Source organism: Pyrus communis, chromosome 17 (genome assembly GCF_963583255.1).
Source record: "Pyrus communis chromosome 17, drPyrComm1.1, whole genome shotgun sequence".
In the NCBI taxonomy this organism is placed as follows: Eukaryota; Viridiplantae; Streptophyta; class Magnoliopsida; order Rosales; family Rosaceae; genus Pyrus; species Pyrus communis.
The window spans coordinates 21,718,947-21,741,030 of NC_084819.1; the positions used below are offsets into that span (position 1 = coordinate 21,718,947).

Here is a 22,084-nt window from a genome sequence, read left to right on the forward strand (position 1 = left end):
CTCCAACGCATTATTATAGCAGTACAACTGTTCATGAATTTCTTGCAAGCTGTGTAGTTTCTTTCAAGGACCTCAAAACCTCCTTGCAGGCTAATTTCAATGCCGTCTTCTTATTAGAAGCTGTTGATGTATGCTTGTACGTGAACCCATTAGCTTCGACCTCTATTGTAATGGCAGCCACACCGTTGTGGGAAGTCTTCACGGGTTTCTTCATGTCATAATGCATTTTCTGGCAATGTTCGTTCAACTCTCTTACAGGATGGAGCTTCAACGTCTCTGGAGTAATCAAGGGCTGCAAGAGAGGACTTATACTTTGAAAGACAATCTTCTTATCATATCCAGAATCAACATAAATTGCCCCTGCTAGAGACTCGACAACATCTCCAAGTACCTGTCATCAAGAAGGGGAAAAATATAAGACCATCATGTCAGACAGAGAGTTGCAAAAAGTTCTCCTGTAGAATACATTAATGCATAGATATAAATATATAGGCGGATGACTAACCTTGGGGAATGATGTCTCAGATTCCCATCCAAAAGTCGATTCCGTAGATAACCTCTCAAAGTTTTCAATTGTGTAAACTATATCTTTGTGCAGTTTGTGTGAAGCATGCAGAATGTGCTTGTACAACTCAGCCTTAATAGCAGAGCGAGCATAACAGTCGTTGTTCACAGAGGCGGACCTCATATCAGTTAAGATTCCCGGTGACATCCCAGGATACTCATTGTACAAATATATAGTGATCAGATAATCTAACACAGCATCCCCGAGAAATTCCAGCCGCTGCACAAGAAATAATATACTGTTGAGCAGAACAGATGATAGAGGATGAAAGATTGCAGGTCATGTAAAGGAACATGTGACCTATGAAATAAGATGCATTATGGAGACTCGGAAAAACTGTTTAAGCAGTGCTGAGCACAGAAAACCACCGTCAAATGCAGCAGAGTACTATCATGTAATGTAATGTAGCATTGAAGTATTGAAAAGACGATTCAAAGAAGTTGAAACGAAGTAAAAGTATGCACTGTTATCGTGTGAGCATATCCCACGTGAGGAGGTTGGCATTCAGTTACAAAATAGTAATACCATGTATAAATTTCACTGTACCTGATAACATCCTGGAATTTCAGGAAGCATGTACGAACCATGGGTTAGTGCCTCAACAAGAAGAGAAGGATCACGGAATGAGTAGTTCAGTAAGGACTCTAAATGTCCGACATTGACAAGCTTCTCCGGTTGCAGTTGGAAGTGCCTCTCGCATGGTATATGGACAAAATCCACCTTTATACCAACCCAATTCATGAAATATATGGCAGCTACTTCCCCACCTGTGCTAAGAAATGCACCAATTAGTGCTTCAACCACATCAGCAACACTCTTACTTTTGACCTTCCGTCTTTCCCTAGTGTAGATCTTTCTTCCGTCATAAAGCAACTCCTCATATAGTAAATAACTTCCAGAATAATCTCCAGGTATAAACCACTCTTTTGGGTCAAAACTCTCGTTACGAATAAAGCCCTACAACATCAAACGAATGGCAAACAAGTCATAAATACAGCAAGTGATTTATCAAAAAACAGGAAAAAAATGAATTTGATGTCACGAAGGAAACTTGAAACAGCACAATGAGGGTTTTAGTATCTGGAGCTGTAGAATGAAGAAAGTTGGGGTTCCACCATAAAACCAATTGGCAATATGGAGAGTAGCCCGATCTCTTATAAGCCCATGCAAGGTCCCTCCTCTCATCAATGTGGGACTCATTCTCAACATAGAATTGATTTATTTATATATCCTGGTAATACTTTATGCATCCTTTCAGCACAACTAACGGAAATAAAATGATGGAAAATACTAACAGCAGCAGAATAGAGAAATATTACCGGAAGTTTGTGGTCACATCCAAGCCTGCAAAGGGCAGCATTGGAAATTATCTTCTCCTTCTTTAAACTAAGAAGGCCTTCATGATTGTTCTGATATGTTTTGAAAAGTTGCTGACTAGCAGCATATTTAAGAAATGAATCTCCAAGAGCCTCCAAGGATTCCAAATGGTAATTCTCTTGACATTTTTTTGTTGTAATAGCTTCCAAGACCTACGTATAGATATCAGATAGCACCAACATGTAATGTTCAGAACCACAATGAAACCAAATATATCAATAGTACAACGATAAACTCCCAGGTGAGAACTGACTAACAAAGCTATAAATAAAACAAAAATTATAGTTACGGACCACATTACCACAACTTTATTGAAAAATTGTGCAGTAAAATTAAAATTAAAATTAAATTACAAAAGAAGCTCCGAGTCCAACTGTGTGCCATATTCAAGTGAAAAAGTACCAATACTACATGTATTTGCAAAGACTACACAAGTTTCCTGATAGACATTCTACCATCCAGATGTTTTACTCAAACTTTGCTCCATTATACTCGTTCCATGTCAATACTATGAAAACATATGAGTCATACAGCCACCAAGAACATATCAGTTTATAAATTTACTCACGCCTTTACCAAATTAATTGCAGAGCCACAAGCAATGATCAAGTTCACTTATTTCAAAAAAACACTAAGTCGCTTATGTCAAGAAAACACTAAGCCAGAAGTGAAAGGGAAAACAATCTAGCAGACCAACAAATTCATCAAATTAGAGAAAAGTCACAAACAATATAGTATTTTCCCCCTCAAAACAAATTAGTATAATACCTTAACGGTTGGAATGATAACATTTTGTGTGCAATGATCCAAAACAATCCTTTTCAAGCTGGCAGCAATAAGTAAAGCCTCAAGTTGATGCATGATTGAAGGAACAAATGAGTATGAATATACACTGCTGATTGATATAGGTGACATAATTATAGAACAAAATTCAGGCGGCAATTCAACAGATGTATGACTCGATTCTGCAAAGAAAAAACACGTTAAGTTTATTACTCAACAAGAAATAAGCATGAAAACAAGAATGGGATCCAATGGACAAAATCTCAACACTGATACTATCAAAAAAATTTCCAACTTTAACTCATTCTTATGAAAAACCGATATGAATTGCCCCATATATTCCTTTTGGTTTCATACATGAAATGTTATGCAACATTGCAACAACATTGTGCTCTTTATACGATCAAAAAATATTGCTCGTTATTATAGAACTTAATCAAAATAGGCATTGTAAGTTTTTTATGCAAAATCCACTGATTTTCAAAGCAATAAAGAAAAGCATGCATGTCATTTTCCTGCAAATCTCATCATACACTTAGCATGGCTATCGACATGAGAGTAAAAAAATTAGAATATCTGACCTTTTTCTTTCTGTTGTCTGCACCTTTGTAGATAATTTTGCACCTGGAAAATTCGTCTCCCTTTCAGTAGCAATTGTCGATCAAAATACATGTTGATCTTGTGTCTACAATAAGAGAAACATTTTGAGTTACTCATAAATGGCTGGGATACAATGTTAGCACACGTAGTTCATCATGTTCTTTTCTTGTTGCATGCATCATTTAAGTTCTTGGATACACAAGCTCATCAATGGCAACAAATTCACAAGGATACAACAAAAGCACATACTTTTCTTCGTAGTATTTCTTATACGTAAGAGCTCTGCCATCCCTGAGCTTAAGAAGTGAGTTTCCATTCAAGTTACTCAACAAACCAGTGATGCAATATATGGTACCATTATGAGGGGTACAAACCAAAGAATTCTGGATCATGCATGTACAAACCAAACCCTGTTTGGTATGTACCAAACGGGAACAACCGTTATGCGTTGAACAATTTACATGATCCTTGGAATATTCTTCAGATGCAAATAACACAGATGTAACACATCTCCAATCAATGATCACAGCTTCCTGATGTATTCTGGTCCCCGGGAGTAAAAGATAATCAATCCCAACATTTCCTCCCGAACAAAGTCCATCTAAAACTTTTCCCAGCTTATTCAAATTGTGATCTATTAGAATTCGAAAAATTGTGATTTGGAACCTTCTACACAGAAGTACCTACAAATAAAGTCATATGAACATGATAACACGTCAGTTAATCTCATGCATCATATAATACTAAAAGAGCAGTAGAGAAATCAAAACAATACCTGTTCTGAATGTAGATGAATTTCTCCAACATATTTAAAGTTTACTGTTAAACTACCTCTGCCGACTTCCAAGTCAAAATGCATATTTGCAATATCGCAATCAAGCTCACACCTCATACCAAGTACAATATTATGAACTGGAATATCATATTCAAAATTCTGATTCAGCTCAATTAAGTAGCAATGATACAATATACTAGGATCATTTGAGCAAAAGGGCTTGACTAATTCAATTGGAACATAGCTGCACTGTACATCATCATACGGTTCCGACCCTGCACACAGCCCAATTAGAATTTGTTAAAAAACATACTAAAGTTCAAAACGATATTAGAAGCTAAGGATGGGCAAGTAAAGGTTAGAGAAGTTACCAAGCTCTTGTGTGCCTTCTTCCTCAACAATATCTGGAACAAGATTATCCGTTAAGGCACCAATTTTGTGAAGTTCCTTGCAAGCTTCAAAGCATGCAAGTTGCTTCAAAATTTTAACATCTCCTTTTACATGAACATCAGGTATTGGACAGCTCTTGGGAAGATGCAAAGTGCAAGTCTCCTTATCCCATCTTGGAGCAGGTTTAAAATATCTGAAAAATAAATTAAAAAATAAAAATAAATCATCAGAAAAATCAATTAATAGAGTACATAGCAGCACTAATTACAGAGTGTTTCACTAAACTAACCCATCAGAAGGGAGCCTTGAGCAATAGAAGTACACCAATCCAATAGAGGAAGCAAGGCTCAAGCTTGCTCCAGTACTTTCAACACGATAAAAGTCATCATCCTGCAAATCAATTTCCAAAGGTGTGCAGGGAAGAGAAGAATGGCGTAAGGACTCCTTTCTCATTATAGCTCCACTAGCAAGATAATTTTGTACTCGAGAATGTGTACTGGAATCACCACTGCAGACAAAAATAATTAGCCATAGTACTAGGAACTGATCCTAGAAGAATTGGCCTAAACAGTCAAACTAAATATGAATTCACTAAAGGAGAGAGTAGAATATGAATTTTCTTGCACAAACAAAATTATGGTCAAGTTTCATTAGGGCAACAAATACATCTATAGAAAAATTAGGGAAGAGATTAATTTCAGACAGACTGAACAATTACCTTTTCAACATTAACACATAATCAGAGTTTTGCATCCTTGCACGACCTTTAGACTGTATGAAGCTAGAAACAGTGGAGGAAGGATCAAATCTAATGACCAAATTACAGCTTTGAACATCTAACCCCTCTTCAAGAATCGATGTTGCAACAATGATATTCACCTGAAACATATACATTTTCCAAATCAAACATGGAAATTGGTAAGTGACAAGGTATTGTGATTCAGAAAGGACAAAAGTAAGCATACCATGCCCTTACGGAATTCTTCAACAATTTCGTTCTGCCTTTTTCTGGTTTGGAATTGCACCGCACTGTTATTTCCCGCAATGTACTTTGTCTTCCAGTCATTGAGTTTAGGCAAAAATGTACTAAATAATGATTCGATGACAACAGCTGCTATGACCCTTTCAACAAAAACTATACATCTCAAATCCTTTAAGCCCCTGGGTTTTAATTGTAATAAAAAAAAGTCAGTACATCTAATGTTTAACTGAGTAGCAGAAAACGTACCATATTCAACTGTATACTATATAATATATAATGTATAATATATATATATATATGTTTACGTGAATTTGAGAGTATGTGGCAATTGATTTACCAAAAAAAGGAACAGTGCATTCCAAAGGACATCTTGATCTTAAAAGAACGAATCTTAAGAGATTCAAAACCATTCTACATATATTCAAAAACATAAAAGGTCATTCACGTCAAGTCAACCTGTATTCGTGAAGCAATTGGATGAGACAGACAACTTTTGAAGTCAGAAGCCCCTTATCCAAATCGTATGTAACGTCATTCGCAATAGTCCACTTTCGATCTGAATGAAAGGTGTAAAAGAAAAGGAAAGACGGAAATAATGTAAGCATCAATTACAGATCAAATTCTACACAAGTAGCCAGATGAACAATAGACATACCAGATGGTACAAAAGATGCAAACGCCTGGTAAGCTTCAGAACTGAAGTTTCTCACAATATTCTCGCCCAACACATCCAGTTTCCCCCATGAAAACAATTCATTTTCTTTCTGGGAAAAGAACGAAGCAGCCTGTTCCTCAAATGCAAATCCATTAGTCTGTCACTCATTTCAGTGACAACTAGAACAGAGCCAGGGAAATTGCTTAATACCTTTAAAGCCAGCCAAACACCAAGCTCTTCCAAACAAAATGTTAAAGCTGAATATAATTTCTTCATCTTATTGATTATGGATTGTGATGTAGATTGACTGAGATCCAAACTTTCTAGTGACAGTTCATGCTGAGAAGAAATAGACCAATAATTAGTACCGTAGTCTGTCAGACAAACATTATACTGCCTTTCAAATTTGAAAAAAAAAAATACACCCTTTAACAAAATCGCAAAGAGACAAACATTAGGCACATAACACTCCACCTCCTAGGAAACAGAAGAGAGGAAATGCAGCATAAATGTCCATTCAAGTTTTAAATTACAGAGGACGGTGCAAAATTACTTCCCCATAAAAACAAATTTTTCAATGCCAACATCTTATCATAAAAAAATTTGATGCATACCTTTTCTTTCAAAGCATTCAACTGGGTTATTATATTTGCAACCAAGCCACATGGAATCTCGTCATGCCTGTAATATTTGAACTTTGTAGTTGAATGTGGTATAAACTCAGCAAGCACGGATTCACTAGCACATGTATACACCTTGAACCACCAAGACGAAGCAGGGGAAGCAAAGGGTTAGTAAATTTAAAGAATGTTAAAGCAAATGATATATTAAACTCACAGTTAAAAGATAAAATATTGGAAAATAATTCACAATGAAAAGTAGATATTCTTGTATGAGAAAAACTGAAGAAAGAACAAGAAAATGTCTACAGAGAACCATGATAATACAACTAATTATAACAGAATTCTCTAACAATGACATGGTTAAAACATGCATGTGTTCTCTACACATCTAGACAAACACTCCTCACGCTTGTAAAATTTAAACTTCTGTCAGTCTACCATTGTTCCCAAAAGCTTTAAAGAACAATTATCACACAGAAATACGACACCAAGAAAGGGATGGAGAAGTGGGGGAGCTAAAAAAGAGAGGTTTTCCTGAAATAAACAGAATCGACCTTTGAATTCATCAGGGTCTCAAGTTCATCAATTATTTTCCAATACGATGACTCTGAATTTCCACCTATATCAAAAGAAAAGTTATACATGGATAAAATTAAACAGAATAAAAGGACAAGCATTGGATATTGCAATAAATGATATGATAAATTATTTTGTAAGGCATTACCTTTTGATTTTATGGGGGAAGCAGTCATTCCAAATATTCTTGGAAGTTCAGATTCACCGGAATGTAGCTCACGATGAAAGAAGTCCTGCACATCAGACAATCCTTCAAGTATTACAGCAAGCCTTTTTATTACAACAATCTCATGATGAAGAAGCCACACAAATAATGTACAGAAATAGTCTGCCAAGTTTAGTGACCACAGAACTAATATTAAACAATTAATCAACTCTCAAGCAGGTTTCCTTTGAAGACGCTGTAATTATTTTGGCAATGAACAAATACCTAATGATAAACGGCTCACCTTCATTATGCAAGCATAGTCGTGGTTACCCCTGGCATGATGGCACTCATCAAAAATTAAAACCTTTATCATGCTTAGTTTGAAGAAGCTATGCCTCAAATTACTAAGCAATATTGCAGGAGTCATCACAAGCACCTGTAATTATAAAGCTGAAAGTTAAAGAACACTTGTTTTTCATCCGTTAACGAATATCACACAATTGTTTACTCCTGAGTGATGAGACTAAAAAACACACGTTTGACAGGTGCAAAATAGAAAACTATTAGTGCTGATGCATTTACATGTATCTTGAAGATTTGGGAGGCTTGCTTACCAATTGCTCCACATAAACGGTCATTGTGTTTTTTTTTTAATCAGACACTTTGAGAATTTACAAAACATGTTCTTGCCACTTGTGCAATAGAAGTTTTTTATTTTTATTTTTTATTTTTTTTATTTTACCGCCATAGTGCATTTAGAATAATCAGATGCCTTTGGTCATGAAACAGTTTTCAATGACATAAAATTTGGGAACAACACAAAAACATGAAACAAATCAAGAGGTCACAGGTATGAAGTTTGAAATTAAAATCCAAAATGAATAAAATAAATGAAGCAGATTAAAGCATTGTGTATTAAAAAGACAAACAAAAAACTCCTACCTCATATTGTTCTAATTGTTGCTTCCACATATCCGCATCCCAGAAGTCGACTCCCATGTCTCCCCAATACATACCCACTTTCAAGTCGGTGTGCATTTTCACAGCTTCAGCTTGCTAGTATTAAAAGACACAGCAAGAATCTCATAGAGTTGAGATATGCAAGTGGTAAAACTAGTTATATAGAGTGAGTTAGTAGGTGCATACTTGTTTGACCAAGACAACTTTAGGAACCAAGAAGACGGCAATGAAAGGAGAAGGCTTGCGGAGCAAATAAGCGTAGCTGCGGAGAAGCATAATGGCAATCAGAGTCTTTCCAGAGCCAGTCTCCAAGAACACTATGGTGTTCTTCTTAATTGCTGCCTCTAATGCTTCTAGCTGGTAACTGCAAACAATCACGAAACATAACAGACAGGTTCACCAAGCCTTCATATTTGAACAAATTTCCTTCTTTTACAACAACGCCAACCGAAAAATCAATCGCAATCACCGTTTGATGTGAATGAAATTTTAACATTTAAAAAGAGCAAAAGAAAAATAAAAATAAGACAAGACCTTCTGGCGAATGGGAGAGGATCAGGGTCAGTGGGTGATTGGGCTCCGTCGATCTCCATGGCAGCTGGTTTTGCAGCTTTTCCCCGCGATATAGCTTCACTGTTTCATAAATAAAAAAATTTGAAAAAAAGAGACAAGAACAAGAACAAAAACAAAAGCATTGATTCGTTAAGAAATCGAAAAGTGAAAAGCAAACAAAGCGAGAATTAAAATTGCAGAGAAAGAAAGAGTGAGCAATGTGATTGAGTTAGCAACTTACAAGAGTAAGTGATGGATCGAATTCTAACAACTTCCCGTGGGCAGAGCCCAAGGGAGGAGGGAGGAAAGGAATGGATTCCAGGATTCCAGGATTCCAAGAGTGTGTTTGTGAATGTGGATTACTTACTTGAGAACTGAATTGAATTTATACGTAGAGTGAGTGAGTCGGTCTCGGTCACCTTTTTAAAGAACTTGCCCAGGAAGTTTTCGGTTCTCATCAAATTATTAGTAGAGAGAGAGTCGAAAACTAAACTTGGAAGGCTATTCTCTAACTTTCTTTGTGGGTCGTTGGGTTTTCTTCTTTCATTCCTTCTTTCTTTCATCGGTAAACAAAATTTGAGCCAACGGGATCCTCTCTCCTGATCCTTTTTGACGAGGATGTTATTAATTCTGTTCGTTAATTGTACATTTTGTAATTAATTTTTGTTAATTACTGTTGTAAGATAGATACACACAATTTACGAATCACTGAAACCTTTGATCCGGATTCAACTTTGAGGACCGAGACCCGTGAGTACCGTACATGGGGAATTTTGGTGAAAAGGGTGATGTGCGTGGGGTGAGTCATTATTTACTGGGCTGTAGGCGTAGCCTGTACTATACACGTCAGATGAACGCACTTTTTTTTTTTTTTTAACAAAAAATATTATTTACACTTATAGTGGACGAGCGATGAACGTACTTTTTCTTTTTCTTTTTTTAACAAAATATATTATTTACACTTATAGTGGACGAGCGATGAACGCATTTTTTTTTTTAACAAAAGATATTATTTACACTCATAGTGAACGAGTTATAATAATATGGTTCAAATTCATTTTAGACGATAATCGAACTTAAAATCGAATACCACTAAACCATGGTATTAGATGGCAAGTGCTTTCACCTTTATCTAAGTCATTTTTCTATTTTCCAATTCAACATTTTTCTATTTTCCAATTCAACGTTTTATATAAATTTTAAAGAAAAATATAATTCTTCTATTATTAAATTTGAAATCTAGAGTCCCTAATTCATTATAATTGCATAAACGTAAACTAATAGATCTTATTTTCCTTTTTCTTATAAAATACTAGAAGATGAGCACACACTTTGTGTGTGAACAATTTCATTTTCTTTTTTGTTTTTAATTAAGGAGTGTGATTAGTTTTTAAAATTTTAAAAAAAAGAGTATGAGACATTGATGATAGGATCTCTTAATAAGGGCATATTTTTCTTAATATATATTTTTTTTAATATTACATAATTACCATTTTACCCTCTTTATGTAAATATTGTGCATCAAAAGTGAGGATAAAATAAGAAAAATTGGAATATGATTGTCATTTTCTCAAAAGATACACAATTATTATTTTACCCTCCCTATGTAAGTATTGTGCATCAAAAGTGAGGGTAAAATTGAAAAAAAAAAAAGTGGTAAAAATTTGACAATGAGGGTTCTCTTAATTATTCCAATATCATGAAGAAGAAGAAAAAATATTAGCATTCGATACATACCACTAATGTTCTTGATAATGAATAATAATTGTTAGATCTTTGATTAAAATCCAAAACTCAAGATCTAACGATTAAAATACCGGGAGCACCCAAGATTTTTTGTATGATATGATTCGCTATACTACTTGTTGTTGTCTACCTAACTCGGCTTCTAATTATACAATTCAAGCATTAAGTAGTGTAGATAACTTAGAATTAATTACATGCTGAATTTTAATTAGCTCACTTTCATACTGTATTTGTATTTGAGGTAAGCTTTTATGTAGGGCTCCAAATCACCGTCCATTACCGAAATGATATCCGACGTCTCATGTCCCGTCCTCACGTCCTTGACGAGTTTGTAGGGATGGAACACGTAGTTTCTGATTTGTTGGCCCCATTCTGCCTTCACCACATCTCCTCGTATTTGCTTAATTTCCGACGCCCTTTGCTCCTCGGCAATCACTAACAGCTTGGCTTTCAACCTGGCTAGAGCCTTGATCTTGTTTGCAAGCTGGGACCTCTCCTCTGCATCGCAGTAGCCAAGAAATAGAGGTCATCACAAAGCTCACGTACTTTTTTTATTAAACTTCACAAATACAAAATCAAAACGGGGCCAGAAACTATCATTCTTATACACCGACCAACAAAACTTGATGTAATGACAAGGGAAAATATTTTCACTGGTGAAAACCAACAAAGAAATTATGGGGCTAAGGAAACCTGTGCAGCGAACGGTAACACCAGTGGGGATGTGAGTAATCCGGACAGCACTTTCAATTTTGTTCACATTCTGGCCTCCTTTTCCGCCTGCCCTTGAAAAACTTATGTCCAGGTCCTCTTCAGGTAATTCAACTTTCAAAGACTCTTCAGGTAGAAGAGGCATGACATCAACGCCAGAGAAACTTGTCTGCACACAGCTTCAAGTTAGAACACACAATATAGGATATGTGCGCCCATTCTCTTTCCCTCCCCCCTCCTTCCAAATGTGTGCAACGCCCACTTTCAGTAGTAATTTTTAGCAAACTAGTTATGTACCTAAGGCTGTTCAACTCAACAAGACGTATGTCAACTCTCCGCATATGGAAAACCCTGTTCCCTCATAATCAGTTTCTGTAATTAAATGTTTAATAATTCATAGTTACCAGAAGGTTTATAGATACCTGGCGAAGACCTTTGGCATTAAAAGGGGACTGCCTTACAATGCGGTGTGTTCCTTTCTCCCCCGACAAATACCCATAAGCATAACGACCTTCAACTTCAATTGTCGCGGACTTAATTCCAGCTTCCTCTCCCTGTGATTTCTCAACTACTCGTGTCTTGTATCTCTGCTTTTCTGCCCACCTCACATACATCCTGAGTAACATTTCAGCCCAGTCCTGCACTGAGAATTATCAAAGGTTTAATGCAAGAAAAACATAAACATGTAATTTGTGAACTAACCTGAACACTCTTAAATAACACATAACCATGGAATCAAGCAGAAGTCCACACAAACGATGAATAGGGGATGCTGATGACAAATTCAGTAATTGCTGAAACAAAAGCTTTACCATCCCCGTACAGTATTCTCAAAAGTAGTAAGATAAATTACTTTTGGCCGGGTATGAATGAGATAGATGTGTCTTAATTCCTAAAAGAAATTCATTCATGAGAAATGCAATATGTTTTACTGTAAAATGGCGTTACAGCACCTACATATGCATCTCACAGAATCTAAAATTTCCATCGAACTTATAAGAACCATAAAGGACTAGTTGCTCTTCCTTTGCGCATATGTTCTAATTACCTGTGCATCAGTACCTCCAGCACCGGCTGTAATAAAGATGACAGCACCTTCTTTGTCGTAAGGCCCAGAAAGAAGTTGAGTTAACTCAAACCTATCCATTCCCTTGTTCAATTCTTTGATGATACTGGCAGCCTCTTCAAGAAGTCCATGGTCTATGGAGTCCATCTCTTCAGTTAGCTTGACTATTGTTTCTACATCTTCAACCTACATTGAATGAAATTGATCCACAATGCAATTTAAGAGGAGCTCACTTTCTGATATTCAATATTTGTAAATGAGTATACGTATGCAGAGTAAATTAGTAAAAGATCTCCTACTAGACAGTATGATTTTGTACTCATATTAAAACTGCCCACTTCATATCATCATATCACACTTCAAGCACAACCAATTATCCAGAAAAACAACGACGATGCCATGTCACCCCATAGAAACGATGCGAAAACAATATTCTAAACAGAATTAAAGAAATTTGGGCATAGACCTGTGATTTGAACTCATTCAGCAATTTTATCCTGTCTTTGACATCAGTCAGGGCCGAAAGGTTTTCTTGAGCCTGAGCTCGATCATCCCAAAAGGCAGTATCAGCTGCTTTCAACTCCAAATCAGCAACTTCTTGCTCTAACTTGTGCAGACAAGCAGAGTTTCTTATCTCTTTAATGCGTATTGTGGCAGTTTCTACATCCTTTCTTAAGAAATAAAAATCTGTGAGACATAAGATGAATTAGAACATTGTCAGTGATTGATGTGCAAATGAAAGTAGCACCATCCGTACACCAAGCATGCTCTCATTCAAATCAAACTTGAAAAGCAGTCAAAAGACTCAAAACAGACCTTGCATTGCCCATTCTCTTGCGTCGGTGTTGACCCCGCTGCTTGCTTGGCTCTCCGGCTTCGCCAGTAAAACTGAGTGACATCAAAAATCAACAGTAAGCAATTCGGAATTCATTCTCTACACAGCATATAAACAATATAAATATCAAAAAACAGAAAACTCGAGCATCTAAAGTGTTTTGCTTTCGGTAACGTCCTGTGAAATGCACCACAGTACAACCGTCAAATCGAATTTTTCAAAGATTAAGCATAAGAAATCAAAGCAAGTAGGAACTAGAAACCCAAAACAGAAAATTTCACATGCAAAAACAACTGGAAAGTGGAAGCCCATCAAAAAGTTAATGAGATATATAAAACCAATTGCAAATTTGCAACCACACACTCACAAAAGCGGAAAAATAGTACAAACCCAATATATTATCCCATAAACAAAATTGCAACATAAAGCTCAACAATTGGAAACGCAGAGGCAGAGGGAAATCAAGAAAAGCAGTGCGTGAACTGAAACCTGCAGGACGAAGCGGATAAGAGGTAGAAAGCTGTTTAGAGGAAGGGCAAGTGTAGGAGGAGAAACGGCAAGGAGAGGAAGTGGGCTTTTGCAGTAACAGTGGCAGTTTAGTAATTAGAGACTTCGAGGGACATAAGATGGCCGTTGAGCTGCGCACAGGTCGAAGATGACGCTCCATAGCTGCTGTGCTGCTGTGCTGCTGATACAACAAGTTCAAGCTCTGCACAGAACCAACATAGTTTTACGACTCCAGTACTGTCCAATTGTATGGATAACAGAGAAAACCCGCCTAGCTTGTACGCTGTGGGTGACGTGTGGTGCTGTTCGCACTGTTCGGGACCAAATTGCAATAACGAGTCTTTACTTCGTTTGTTTACATTTTCATCCTCGGAGTTTCGTTTTGATTACGCTTTAGTCCAAATCCGTCTAATAAGTTGGTTTTCCATCCATTTTTGTGCACCTCTTCCACTTTTTCTTTGAAAATTTATGTTGGAAAAACTGGACCAACGATGTTTACGGAATGAAACTACAAAGACGAAAGTGCTATATAATAAATTGCAAGGAAGAAAGTGAGAATTCTTGTAAACTACATAAATTCTTATAGAATTTAGCCTTTTGGACATTCCATCACTTTATCCGAATTTAATACTCATATACATACATGAATTATGAGTTTGATTCCTATAACACTAGAGCTTAATAATTGCATCCCACTATTTGAAACTCCTATATTAAGCCTTTTAATTTTGAGTTTGATTTTAATCAAATTCACAAGAGGGCTAAAAACATTTGAGCTCAATAGAGCTAGTTCAATTGTTGGTGTAGTACAAAGTTTTTTTTTTTTTTGTGAAACTGGTAAATTCATTGCCAGGGCTAAAGCCAATTGAGTACCAGAAAAGCCGAAAAGCACTTGGCTAACAGAGAACATAACATAATACAAACAACAGCTAGATCATTAAGGGGATTAAGAAAACTAGACGTTGCATTGAATGCAAGGCGTCACCCCTCGACAATTTAGGGAGGACAAACTAGAAGAAGGGCAAGGTGGACCGTCATAGTTGAGAACATGCACCAAAGAAGATGAAGGTCTCACGACCTAAGTATCAGCATCCATCTCTTAAAACGATCTCAACGCACCATGTCCGCCACCAAATTGGTTGTTTTTGGAGTCCAAAACCAGTAGCAATCTTGAAAGAACTCTCTCGGTTGAACGACCCTCGCAAGGGTCAGGAAATCCTCCTAGCCGCCAAGGTGAATCGACCTCAACAGCGAAGAGATAACCTCATTTGAATCTGATTCAACCACTATATTGGGAAATCCCAATTCTTGAGCCACACAAACACCCCCTAACTACAGACAATGCCTCTGCAACCAACAATAAAGGCTCCATAACTGAACTTCGTCAAGCTACAACAAATGCCCCAACTTGATCCATGATAACAATCCCCAAGTATCTCATCCTCGTTGCCACGCAACAGTTGGCGTCCATATTAACTTTCCGAAAATGAAGGGGATTGAGGGTCTAAGTAGTACCAGATCGGGGGATATCACTGGGACCGGAGGGAACACGGACCCTGAGACTAATGGCCACAAAGGTGATCATCGCACTGGAGATAAAGTGAATGACTTGGCTTGGAGATATAAGGTTTTTGAGCAAAAATCATTGCACAGCGCGCCTTCTAAATCTACCAACAGGTAAAGTCAATCATCGTCAGCACTCAACCTTTCTCTTCCTTGTTCTCTGCTCACATCGAGGGCATCATCTGAAGCCAACCATTAAGGGAAGTGATTTGACTTCTGAGAACCCGATAGTTAAGAGAGCCTACAAACCAAATAGGCCCAACCCATAGGCAAATAAGAAGCATATGGTCCACAGACTCCACTTCCCCATTACAAATATGACAGATTGGAATGAGGGATGAGCGATGCTTGAATATGGCCAATTTGGTGGCTAGTGCACCCTTGAGAGCCCTCCATAAAAATGACTTAACCTTTGGCGGAACATGCATATTCCAAATCTCATTCCATCTCTTTCCCACTTGTCGAGGAGTGGAGGAAGGCCTCGCAGAATTTGGCACCCCATGAGAATGTCGCCAATGGTACCTTGACCTCACCAAGAATCTGCCATTCTTGACCCAAGGCCAAACCAGGCGATCACAACCCTAAGAGGCACCAATGCAGGTATCAAGGATCGCTACATGATCCTCTGAGGGAATGCGGTCTGATTTTCTCCAAGTCTCACGAAGAAGATTGTTGACTAATTAGAGAATCCACTGTTTGATTTCAATCAATTTGAACACCCGCCAAAGGGCTTAGGTGTCCTGCAGGAAGCTTGGGCAGCCATTGGTCCACCCAAAATTTAATATTCTTCCCATTCATGACTTGCCAATGAGCTCCACCCATAATGATATTTCGACCCTCAAGAAGGCTAGCCCAACCCCAGGAAGCACAGTGACCTTGCTTTGCTTCAAGGAAAGAAGTATGGGGGAAATATCGAGCTTTCAAAAATCGCACCCCCATAAGGCATTAGGCTCACAAATTATCCTCCAACATTGTTTAGCTATGAGCGTCAAGTTAACATCTTTGAAAGAATGAAACCCCAAACCCCCCTCATTCTTCCGGTAGCCTAACTTTTCCAACGCAACCCAATGTATCTTGCGTTTCGCATCCTATGGACCCACCTGAAATGGGCAAGCATGAAGTCGAGGTCATTAGAGCAGTTCCAGCCCTTAAATTTTGGACCGGCACCAAGTGAAAAAAACAGCCCGGCACCCTGTCCAACACCTCTAGCCCGCAAAACAGCCTGGCACCCAGCCCAAGCCAGGCAGCAGCCCAGCCCATTTCAGACAAACCCAGAAGCCGGTCCAAAAGGCTGGCGCGTGCACAACATTTGCAACTGGGCGCGAGTAGGCGACAGGTTTGCAAGCGGTGGGGCCCGCTTCTCAGGCCACTTACATATACCCGGCTGAGGGCTACGTGGCCCTCCTCAGAGTCGTTGGATTTCCAACGGCTAGTTTTTGTAGGCCGTTGGATTTCCAACGGTAAAAAAAATTTAAATTTGACTTTTAAATTGGACCGTCCGATCACATATCAACCGTCCACGTTTTTTTCACCAAAAAAAAAAAAAAAAAACAGGCCCAACGGTCAGAAATTTGACCGTTGGCCACGTGGCAGCTGGTTGGCTGTTGGATTTGATTATTTTTCAAATCCAACGGTCCAGATTAATTACAACATTAAAATTTATTAAAAATTAATTAAAATTTGTGATTTTTTTTTTAAAAATACAGAAAAATTTTAAAAAATTAATTTTTTTTCTTCTATAAATACCTAACCCTCATCTTCCACCTTACACCACATTTCAATATTTTCTACACTTTCTACACTTTCTACATTTGAATATTTTGTACACTTTGAGAGAAAAAAAATGACTTCGTGGAAGCTCAATGAAGATGTTACGTTGTGTGAATGTTGGGTTCGCACTACTCATGACCCGATTACGGGTAATGAGATGGATAAGCGAGAAATGTGGAGTAAAATTACGAAATTGTTTTGCGATATACATGGAAAATATGCCAGATCTAGTCAAGGTCTTCAAGGTCGTTGGAAAAAACTCAACGCATCATTTACTTGTTGGAAAAACGCCATCTCTCATGCTTCTGGTAATCTACGTAGTGGGACAAGTTTAGCGGATAAGGTAACAATATTTTTATTTATTTATATGCATTCCACCCACATCAATATTTTAATTTATTTAATTTCTTATGTAATTTCTATGTAATATGCATTCCACGTCCATCAATATTTTAATTTATTTATTTGTGTTACACCCACATCAATATTTTAATTTATTTAATTTCTTATGTAATTTCTATGTAATTTATATGCATTCCACGTCCATCAATATTTTAATTTATTTATTTGTGTTACACCCGTATTTTTTAATACTATCTTATCCCACAATTTTTAATACTTCCTACACCCTTCTTGACACTTTGCGAAGTGTTTCTCTTTTTCACTCTGCGGATGTGGCACTGTTTTGACAAATGTTGACCACCTTGGGTAAATACCATCTGCAAGGTAGTATGGTCCCTCGTATTTATTACCATTAACCCAATATGTGCATCTCGGCCCATTTCCTTGTAGCAGTTCATCAAACACTGGAGATTGGGCAAGGACATTTAGGTCATTTTGAGCTCCTGGAACACCAAAAAAAGCATGCCAAATCCATGTATCAAAAGAAGTCACCGCTTCCAAAATGATGCTTTTGGCTCATTTTCTGTCGCCATAAGCTCCTTGCCACGCACTTGGACAATTTTTCCATGTCCAGTGCATGCAGTCGATGCTTCCAATCATGCCAGGGAAGCCTCGCATCTCACCCTTCCTCAGAAGCCTTCGCATGTCATTTGGCGTGGGTTGTCGAAGGTACTCATTGGTGTAGAGGGCTTCAATTGCAGAGCAAAACCGCATCAGGGACTCCAGAACTGTTGTTTTTCCCAACCGCATCAGGGACTCCAGAACTGTTGTTTTTCCCATCCTTGCGATCTCATCCACTTGATCTGCAGATGCTCCATATGCAAGCATTCGCAAGGCAGCCGTAATTTTTTGCTCAGGAAGAAGACCTAGAACATGAAAAACATCCTCTTTTTGCACAAAATATGGATCATGGTTGTAAACATCACTCATGATTTTATCGAACAAACTTCGTTGCATTCTAAAACGACGTCTAAAAACATGATCCGGGAAAACGCTGTTAGGAATAAAATAATCTTCCAAGAGATCTTTACCTCGTCTTTCCCTTCTTCTATCGATGTTTGCCGCACGTCTGGGTTTGGCTATCTGACCCATAGCTTCCATGATACGGCCGGAATGTGAGGCCCTCCGCCTTCTATGGTGATCATCCTCATCCTCCTCCATTGCGAAGACCTCATCTCCACCTCCACCTTGGTCAAGATTGACCAATTCTTCCTGTTGTGCCAACAACCTTTTCTGCTGCTCTTGCAACTGTTTATACGCTCTCCTTGAAGAAGACATTGTAAGAACTCAAGATTTGAAAACGATAAAGAAGAATTCTGAGCTAAAAAAAAGGATTGAGTTTAGTGTGAGGATGGATGTAGGGATGTAGGGTTTATATGGACAAAAAAAAAGAAGATGAGGTTCTGGACAATGTCACGTGGCACTACGTGATTGGTTGAAAATCTTATCGAAATCTTGGCTAAATTATTGTAAATAGGAAGTGACACGTGGCGTGTCGGGATTGGTTGAAAATCTTATCAGAAATCTATCTACAAAATAGTACGTTTGGATAATGACACGTGGCGTGACAAGATTGGTTAAAAATCTTATCGAAATCTTGCCTAAATTATTGTAAACAGGAAGTGACACGTGGGTTGTCAAGATTGGTTGAAAATCTTAGCGGAAATCTATTCAAAAAATAGTACGTTCGGATAATGACACATGGCGTGACGAGATTGGTTAAAAATCCTATCCGAAATTAAAACTATTTTTATTTATTTATTATTTTATAAAAAATTTATTTAATATTTTAAATGGACTGGGTGCCAGCGCATTTTGTAGTGGTGAAGATCGTTTGTGCCAGCGCATTTTTAAACTAGGTGCCAGCACATTTTTTTTGGGATGGAGATGCTTTGGCCTATTACTGTTCATTGGGTCTATTACTGTTCACTGAAGTGGATAAATGGGTTAAGTGCTGGCGCAAAGTCTTTAGGGGTGGAGTTGCTCTTACAGATGGAGACCAAGAACTTGAAAATATTCATCAAGCAAGTTGGAATGGGCTGGGCCACTACTTTGATCAAAACTTCTTTTCCAGTTGGGAAGAGAAGGTTCTACCTCCATCCTTGAAGCTTCCCCAGAATCCGACCCTTGACATGCGCAAGTGCATGGCGTTTAGACCTACCCCAATTTGAAGGGGTTCCAAGGTATAGGCCCGGGTCATTAACTTGCTGCTTACGCAGAATACCTGCCAACTTCGAACCCAAATCGCAACGCATATTTGCACCAAAGAAAATGCTAGACTTGTACAAGCTGATCTTATGAAATCTATATTGAGCCCAATATACAGTTACAAAATTGAAAAATGGGCTTATAATTGATTTGAGAGCCATATACCCATCAACCTTTTTGGACATCACAACACAACAAAGCCCCAAGGACAAAACTGGCAACAAAAATGTAAGTAGAGTTATAAAACTAAATTAGGGTTTCATCTGGTACATAGCCTCCTCGGACTTTGAGAGAGAACTCGCAGCCTCCGGTCTCGACCAAGCAAAATGGTAAGTGCGTTTCCACCCTTACTGCTGCGCGCATCTTCCTTCTCACTTGGAACTTGGTGGTTTTTCTGTTTGAATTTGCATTTGTAAGATGAGCTTTATGAATTTGATACCAAATCTACTGTCTTGTGTATCTTGTATCATATAATTATCAAAGGAAGAATTGTGTTCATCTCTTCTTTATACTCAATTTAGATGGATGGATAGATAGACAGATAGATAGATAGATAGATAATGCATCATCTTCATCATCAGCATCATCCTTTGTTTGATTTGCTTTGAGCATGTGGGATTGCCCACTTTTAAGTAAGAGTGTATTTCAATGTTTGATTTATTCACGACATGATCGATATGAGTGATGAGAAGAGATTATACGATTCAAATTAAAAATAACGGGAAATTAGCCATTTTCAAACATTTTTAGAATTTAGTTTCATTTTTTATTTGTTCTTTCTTGTTTATTTCGTGTTTTGGAGCTCATCGAAAAAACTGTGGATCTGATCCTTATGATTCTGGAAAAGGAACTCTGGCTGCTTTCATGATTTTCATGCTCCCGGCCTTATATATTCCCCAATGCTTCTGGTTTGTTGTAGCTCTAAAATTCCGTTACTATTTTTATTCTAAAATTTGAACCAGAGGGTACTATTTCAAGGTCACAGAATAGTGCGACTTTCATTTTAGTATCGATCTCGTGGTAAATTTTGCTTAGGTTGGTTGAAATGAAACACATGTGGTCTTTTCATATGAAGCGTCTGACGGTGTTTTGTATAATCCTCTTTGTTGGTGTTTCACCCATCATTGTTCTTGTATCCTTCTACCAGTACAGATTTTATAATCATGTTAAAAAGTAATTTACTCGCTAAGAATCTGGTTCTGTTATAAATCTGTTCAAGTATTGGATAATAGATGTTGAAACATGTGAACATACATGCCTTACTTAGATGTAAACTTTAGAATGTATAATGATCTGTGATGTTTACACTATGTGTGTGCACCAACAGCCAAAGCAGATCCGTGAGATCAAGGATTTCCTTCTAACTGCAAGAAGGAAGGATGCCCGCAATGTCAAAATCAAGAGGACCAAGGATGCTGTCAAGTTCAAGGTTCGGTGCTCCAAGTACCTTTACACACTTTGTGTGTTTGATTCCGAGAAGGCTGACAAGTTGAAGCAATCTCTTCCTCCAGGTATAAATTCTAGTGATCACTGATGTAATTTATTACGGTGGGCAACTCGTACTAGTATATTCTTATTGTGAATTAAGGTGCATGAATCCCTCTTGTTTATTATGTTGTTGCCATTGTTGTTCTATTTTTCGGTTGTGGAGCACAGTGGAATCTATTTAATCCTGGAGAAGAGTAGTTTGTGTTGAGTCGGGGGACTTCCATCTGTTATTTTGTTTTATAAGCTCACCCACAGTTAAAACTAATTATTTCTTTTTTACTTTGGATTTGTAGGTTTGAACGTTCAGGACCTTTGAACAAGGATTTTGGAGTAGCTGGTGGGCAAATTCTAGTGAATGCAGCAATGGAATGAAATCTATTTTTGTTTGAACTTAAAAAGATTATTATGGCCGGATGATGATGATAACGTTGTTGGTATTAGATGTTAAAATGCCGAGATATTTGTGGTTAATGTGTGTGTGTGTGTGTGACGTAAGTGATTTGTTTAGATGTTTTAGTTATGGATCCATCTGGTTTGTGTTTCCGTGTTGGTGTTCGGAGTTAACGGTTAACAGTTTTGAAAGGAAATGGAATTGGAAACAGAAACAGAGGTAGAATCTAGAATGTGAGCAAGAGATTTTCGTTTGGGATATGCTTCTTATATGCCTTGGGAAGTATGTCGGACTACTCGCATTATCCGGCCTCATCCGATGGATAACTATTGAATTGAATTGCCGGAGGCACTGGCTTGGACGGTTTGGTGCAACAACAACCTAAACTAATTAGAGGGAGAGCCAGAGAAG

At 37.7% G+C, this 22,084-nt stretch overlaps 3 protein-coding genes across 4 annotated transcripts; 1 reads left to right on the forward strand and 2 right to left on the reverse strand.

Moving 5' to 3' along the window:
* Window positions 1-5: 5 nt before the first annotated feature.
* Window positions 6-9,546, reverse strand: LOC137722920 (endoribonuclease Dicer homolog 2). 2 transcript variants are annotated; one of them, XM_068462044.1, is made up of 23 exons: window positions 9,406-9,546; window positions 8,969-9,067; window positions 8,621-8,798; window positions 8,417-8,530; window positions 7,776-7,910; window positions 7,475-7,559; window positions 7,305-7,369; window positions 6,742-6,882; window positions 6,338-6,466; window positions 6,128-6,257; window positions 5,929-6,028; window positions 5,456-5,651; window positions 5,209-5,369; window positions 4,780-4,998; window positions 4,472-4,683; window positions 4,101-4,375; window positions 3,575-4,008; window positions 3,307-3,410; window positions 2,711-2,907; window positions 1,885-2,094; window positions 1,112-1,522; window positions 506-784; window positions 6-391 (listed from the first exon to the last, which is right to left on the reverse strand). In XM_068462044.1, exons 2-23 carry the CDS (start codon window positions 9,025-9,027, stop codon window positions 32-34), a joined length of 4,194 nt encoding a protein of 1,397 aa, XP_068318145.1. In that variant the 5' UTR covers window positions 9,028-9,067; window positions 9,406-9,546; the 3' UTR covers window positions 6-31. The 2 variants fall into 2 exon arrangements, with proteins under 2 accessions (XP_068318145.1, XP_068318144.1); XM_068462043.1 differs by having other exon boundaries at window positions 9,228-9,541.
* A 1,164-nt stretch (window positions 9,547-10,710) lies between these two features.
* On the reverse strand, window positions 10,711-14,075 carry LOC137723384 (peptide chain release factor PrfB1, chloroplastic-like). The gene is made up of 7 exons (XM_068462575.1): window positions 13,834-14,075; window positions 13,326-13,397; window positions 12,976-13,196; window positions 12,492-12,695; window positions 11,866-12,081; window positions 11,426-11,612; window positions 10,711-11,230 (listed from the first exon to the last, which is right to left on the reverse strand). Exons 1-7 carry the CDS (start codon window positions 14,009-14,011, stop codon window positions 10,941-10,943), a joined length of 1,368 nt encoding a protein of 455 aa, XP_068318676.1. The 5' UTR covers window positions 14,012-14,075; the 3' UTR covers window positions 10,711-10,940.
* Window positions 14,076-20,040: 5,965 nt separating this feature from the next.
* LOC137722538 (large ribosomal subunit protein eL38z/eL38y-like) lies at window positions 20,041-21,825 on the forward strand. The gene is made up of 3 exons (XM_068461565.1): window positions 20,041-20,123; window positions 21,122-21,305; window positions 21,576-21,825. The coding sequence occupies exons 1-3, from the start codon at window positions 20,121-20,123 to the stop codon at window positions 21,596-21,598; spliced, it is 210 nt and encodes a 69-aa protein (XP_068317666.1). The 5' UTR covers window positions 20,041-20,120; the 3' UTR covers window positions 21,599-21,825.
* The last annotated feature ends 259 nt before the right edge of the window (window positions 21,826-22,084 follow it).

Excerpts from the sequence above, each read along its gene's own strand:
- LOC137722920 (XM_068462044.1), bottom strand. The coding sequence starts at position 9,027 with ATGGAGATCGACGGAGCCCAATCACCCACTGACCCTGATCCTCTCCCA. Across the intron at positions 7,560-7,775 it reads ACTATGCTTGCATAATGAAG|GACTTCTTTCATCGTGAGCT; the intron begins GTGAGCCGTTTA and ends TCTGATGTGCAG. Across the intron at positions 7,370-7,474 it reads TTCCCCCATAAAATCAAAAG|GTGGAAATTCAGAGTCATCG; the intron begins GTAATGCCTTAC and ends CTTTTGATATAG.
- LOC137723384 (XM_068462575.1), bottom strand. The coding sequence starts at position 14,011 with ATGGAGCGTCATCTTCGACCTGTGCGCAGCTCAACGGCCATCTTATGT. Across the intron at positions 13,197-13,325 it reads AAGAGAATGGGCAATGCAAG|ATTTTTATTTCTTAAGAAAG; the intron begins GTCTGTTTTGAG and ends TATGTCTCACAG. Across the intron at positions 11,613-11,865 it reads ATGCCAAAGGTCTTCGCCAG|ACAAGTTTCTCTGGCGTTGA; the intron begins GTATCTATAAAC and ends AGCTGTGTGCAG.
- LOC137722538 (XM_068461565.1), top strand. Across the intron at positions 21,306-21,575 it reads GAAGCAATCTCTTCCTCCAG|GTTTGAACGTTCAGGACCTT; the intron begins GTATAAATTCTA and ends TTGGATTTGTAG.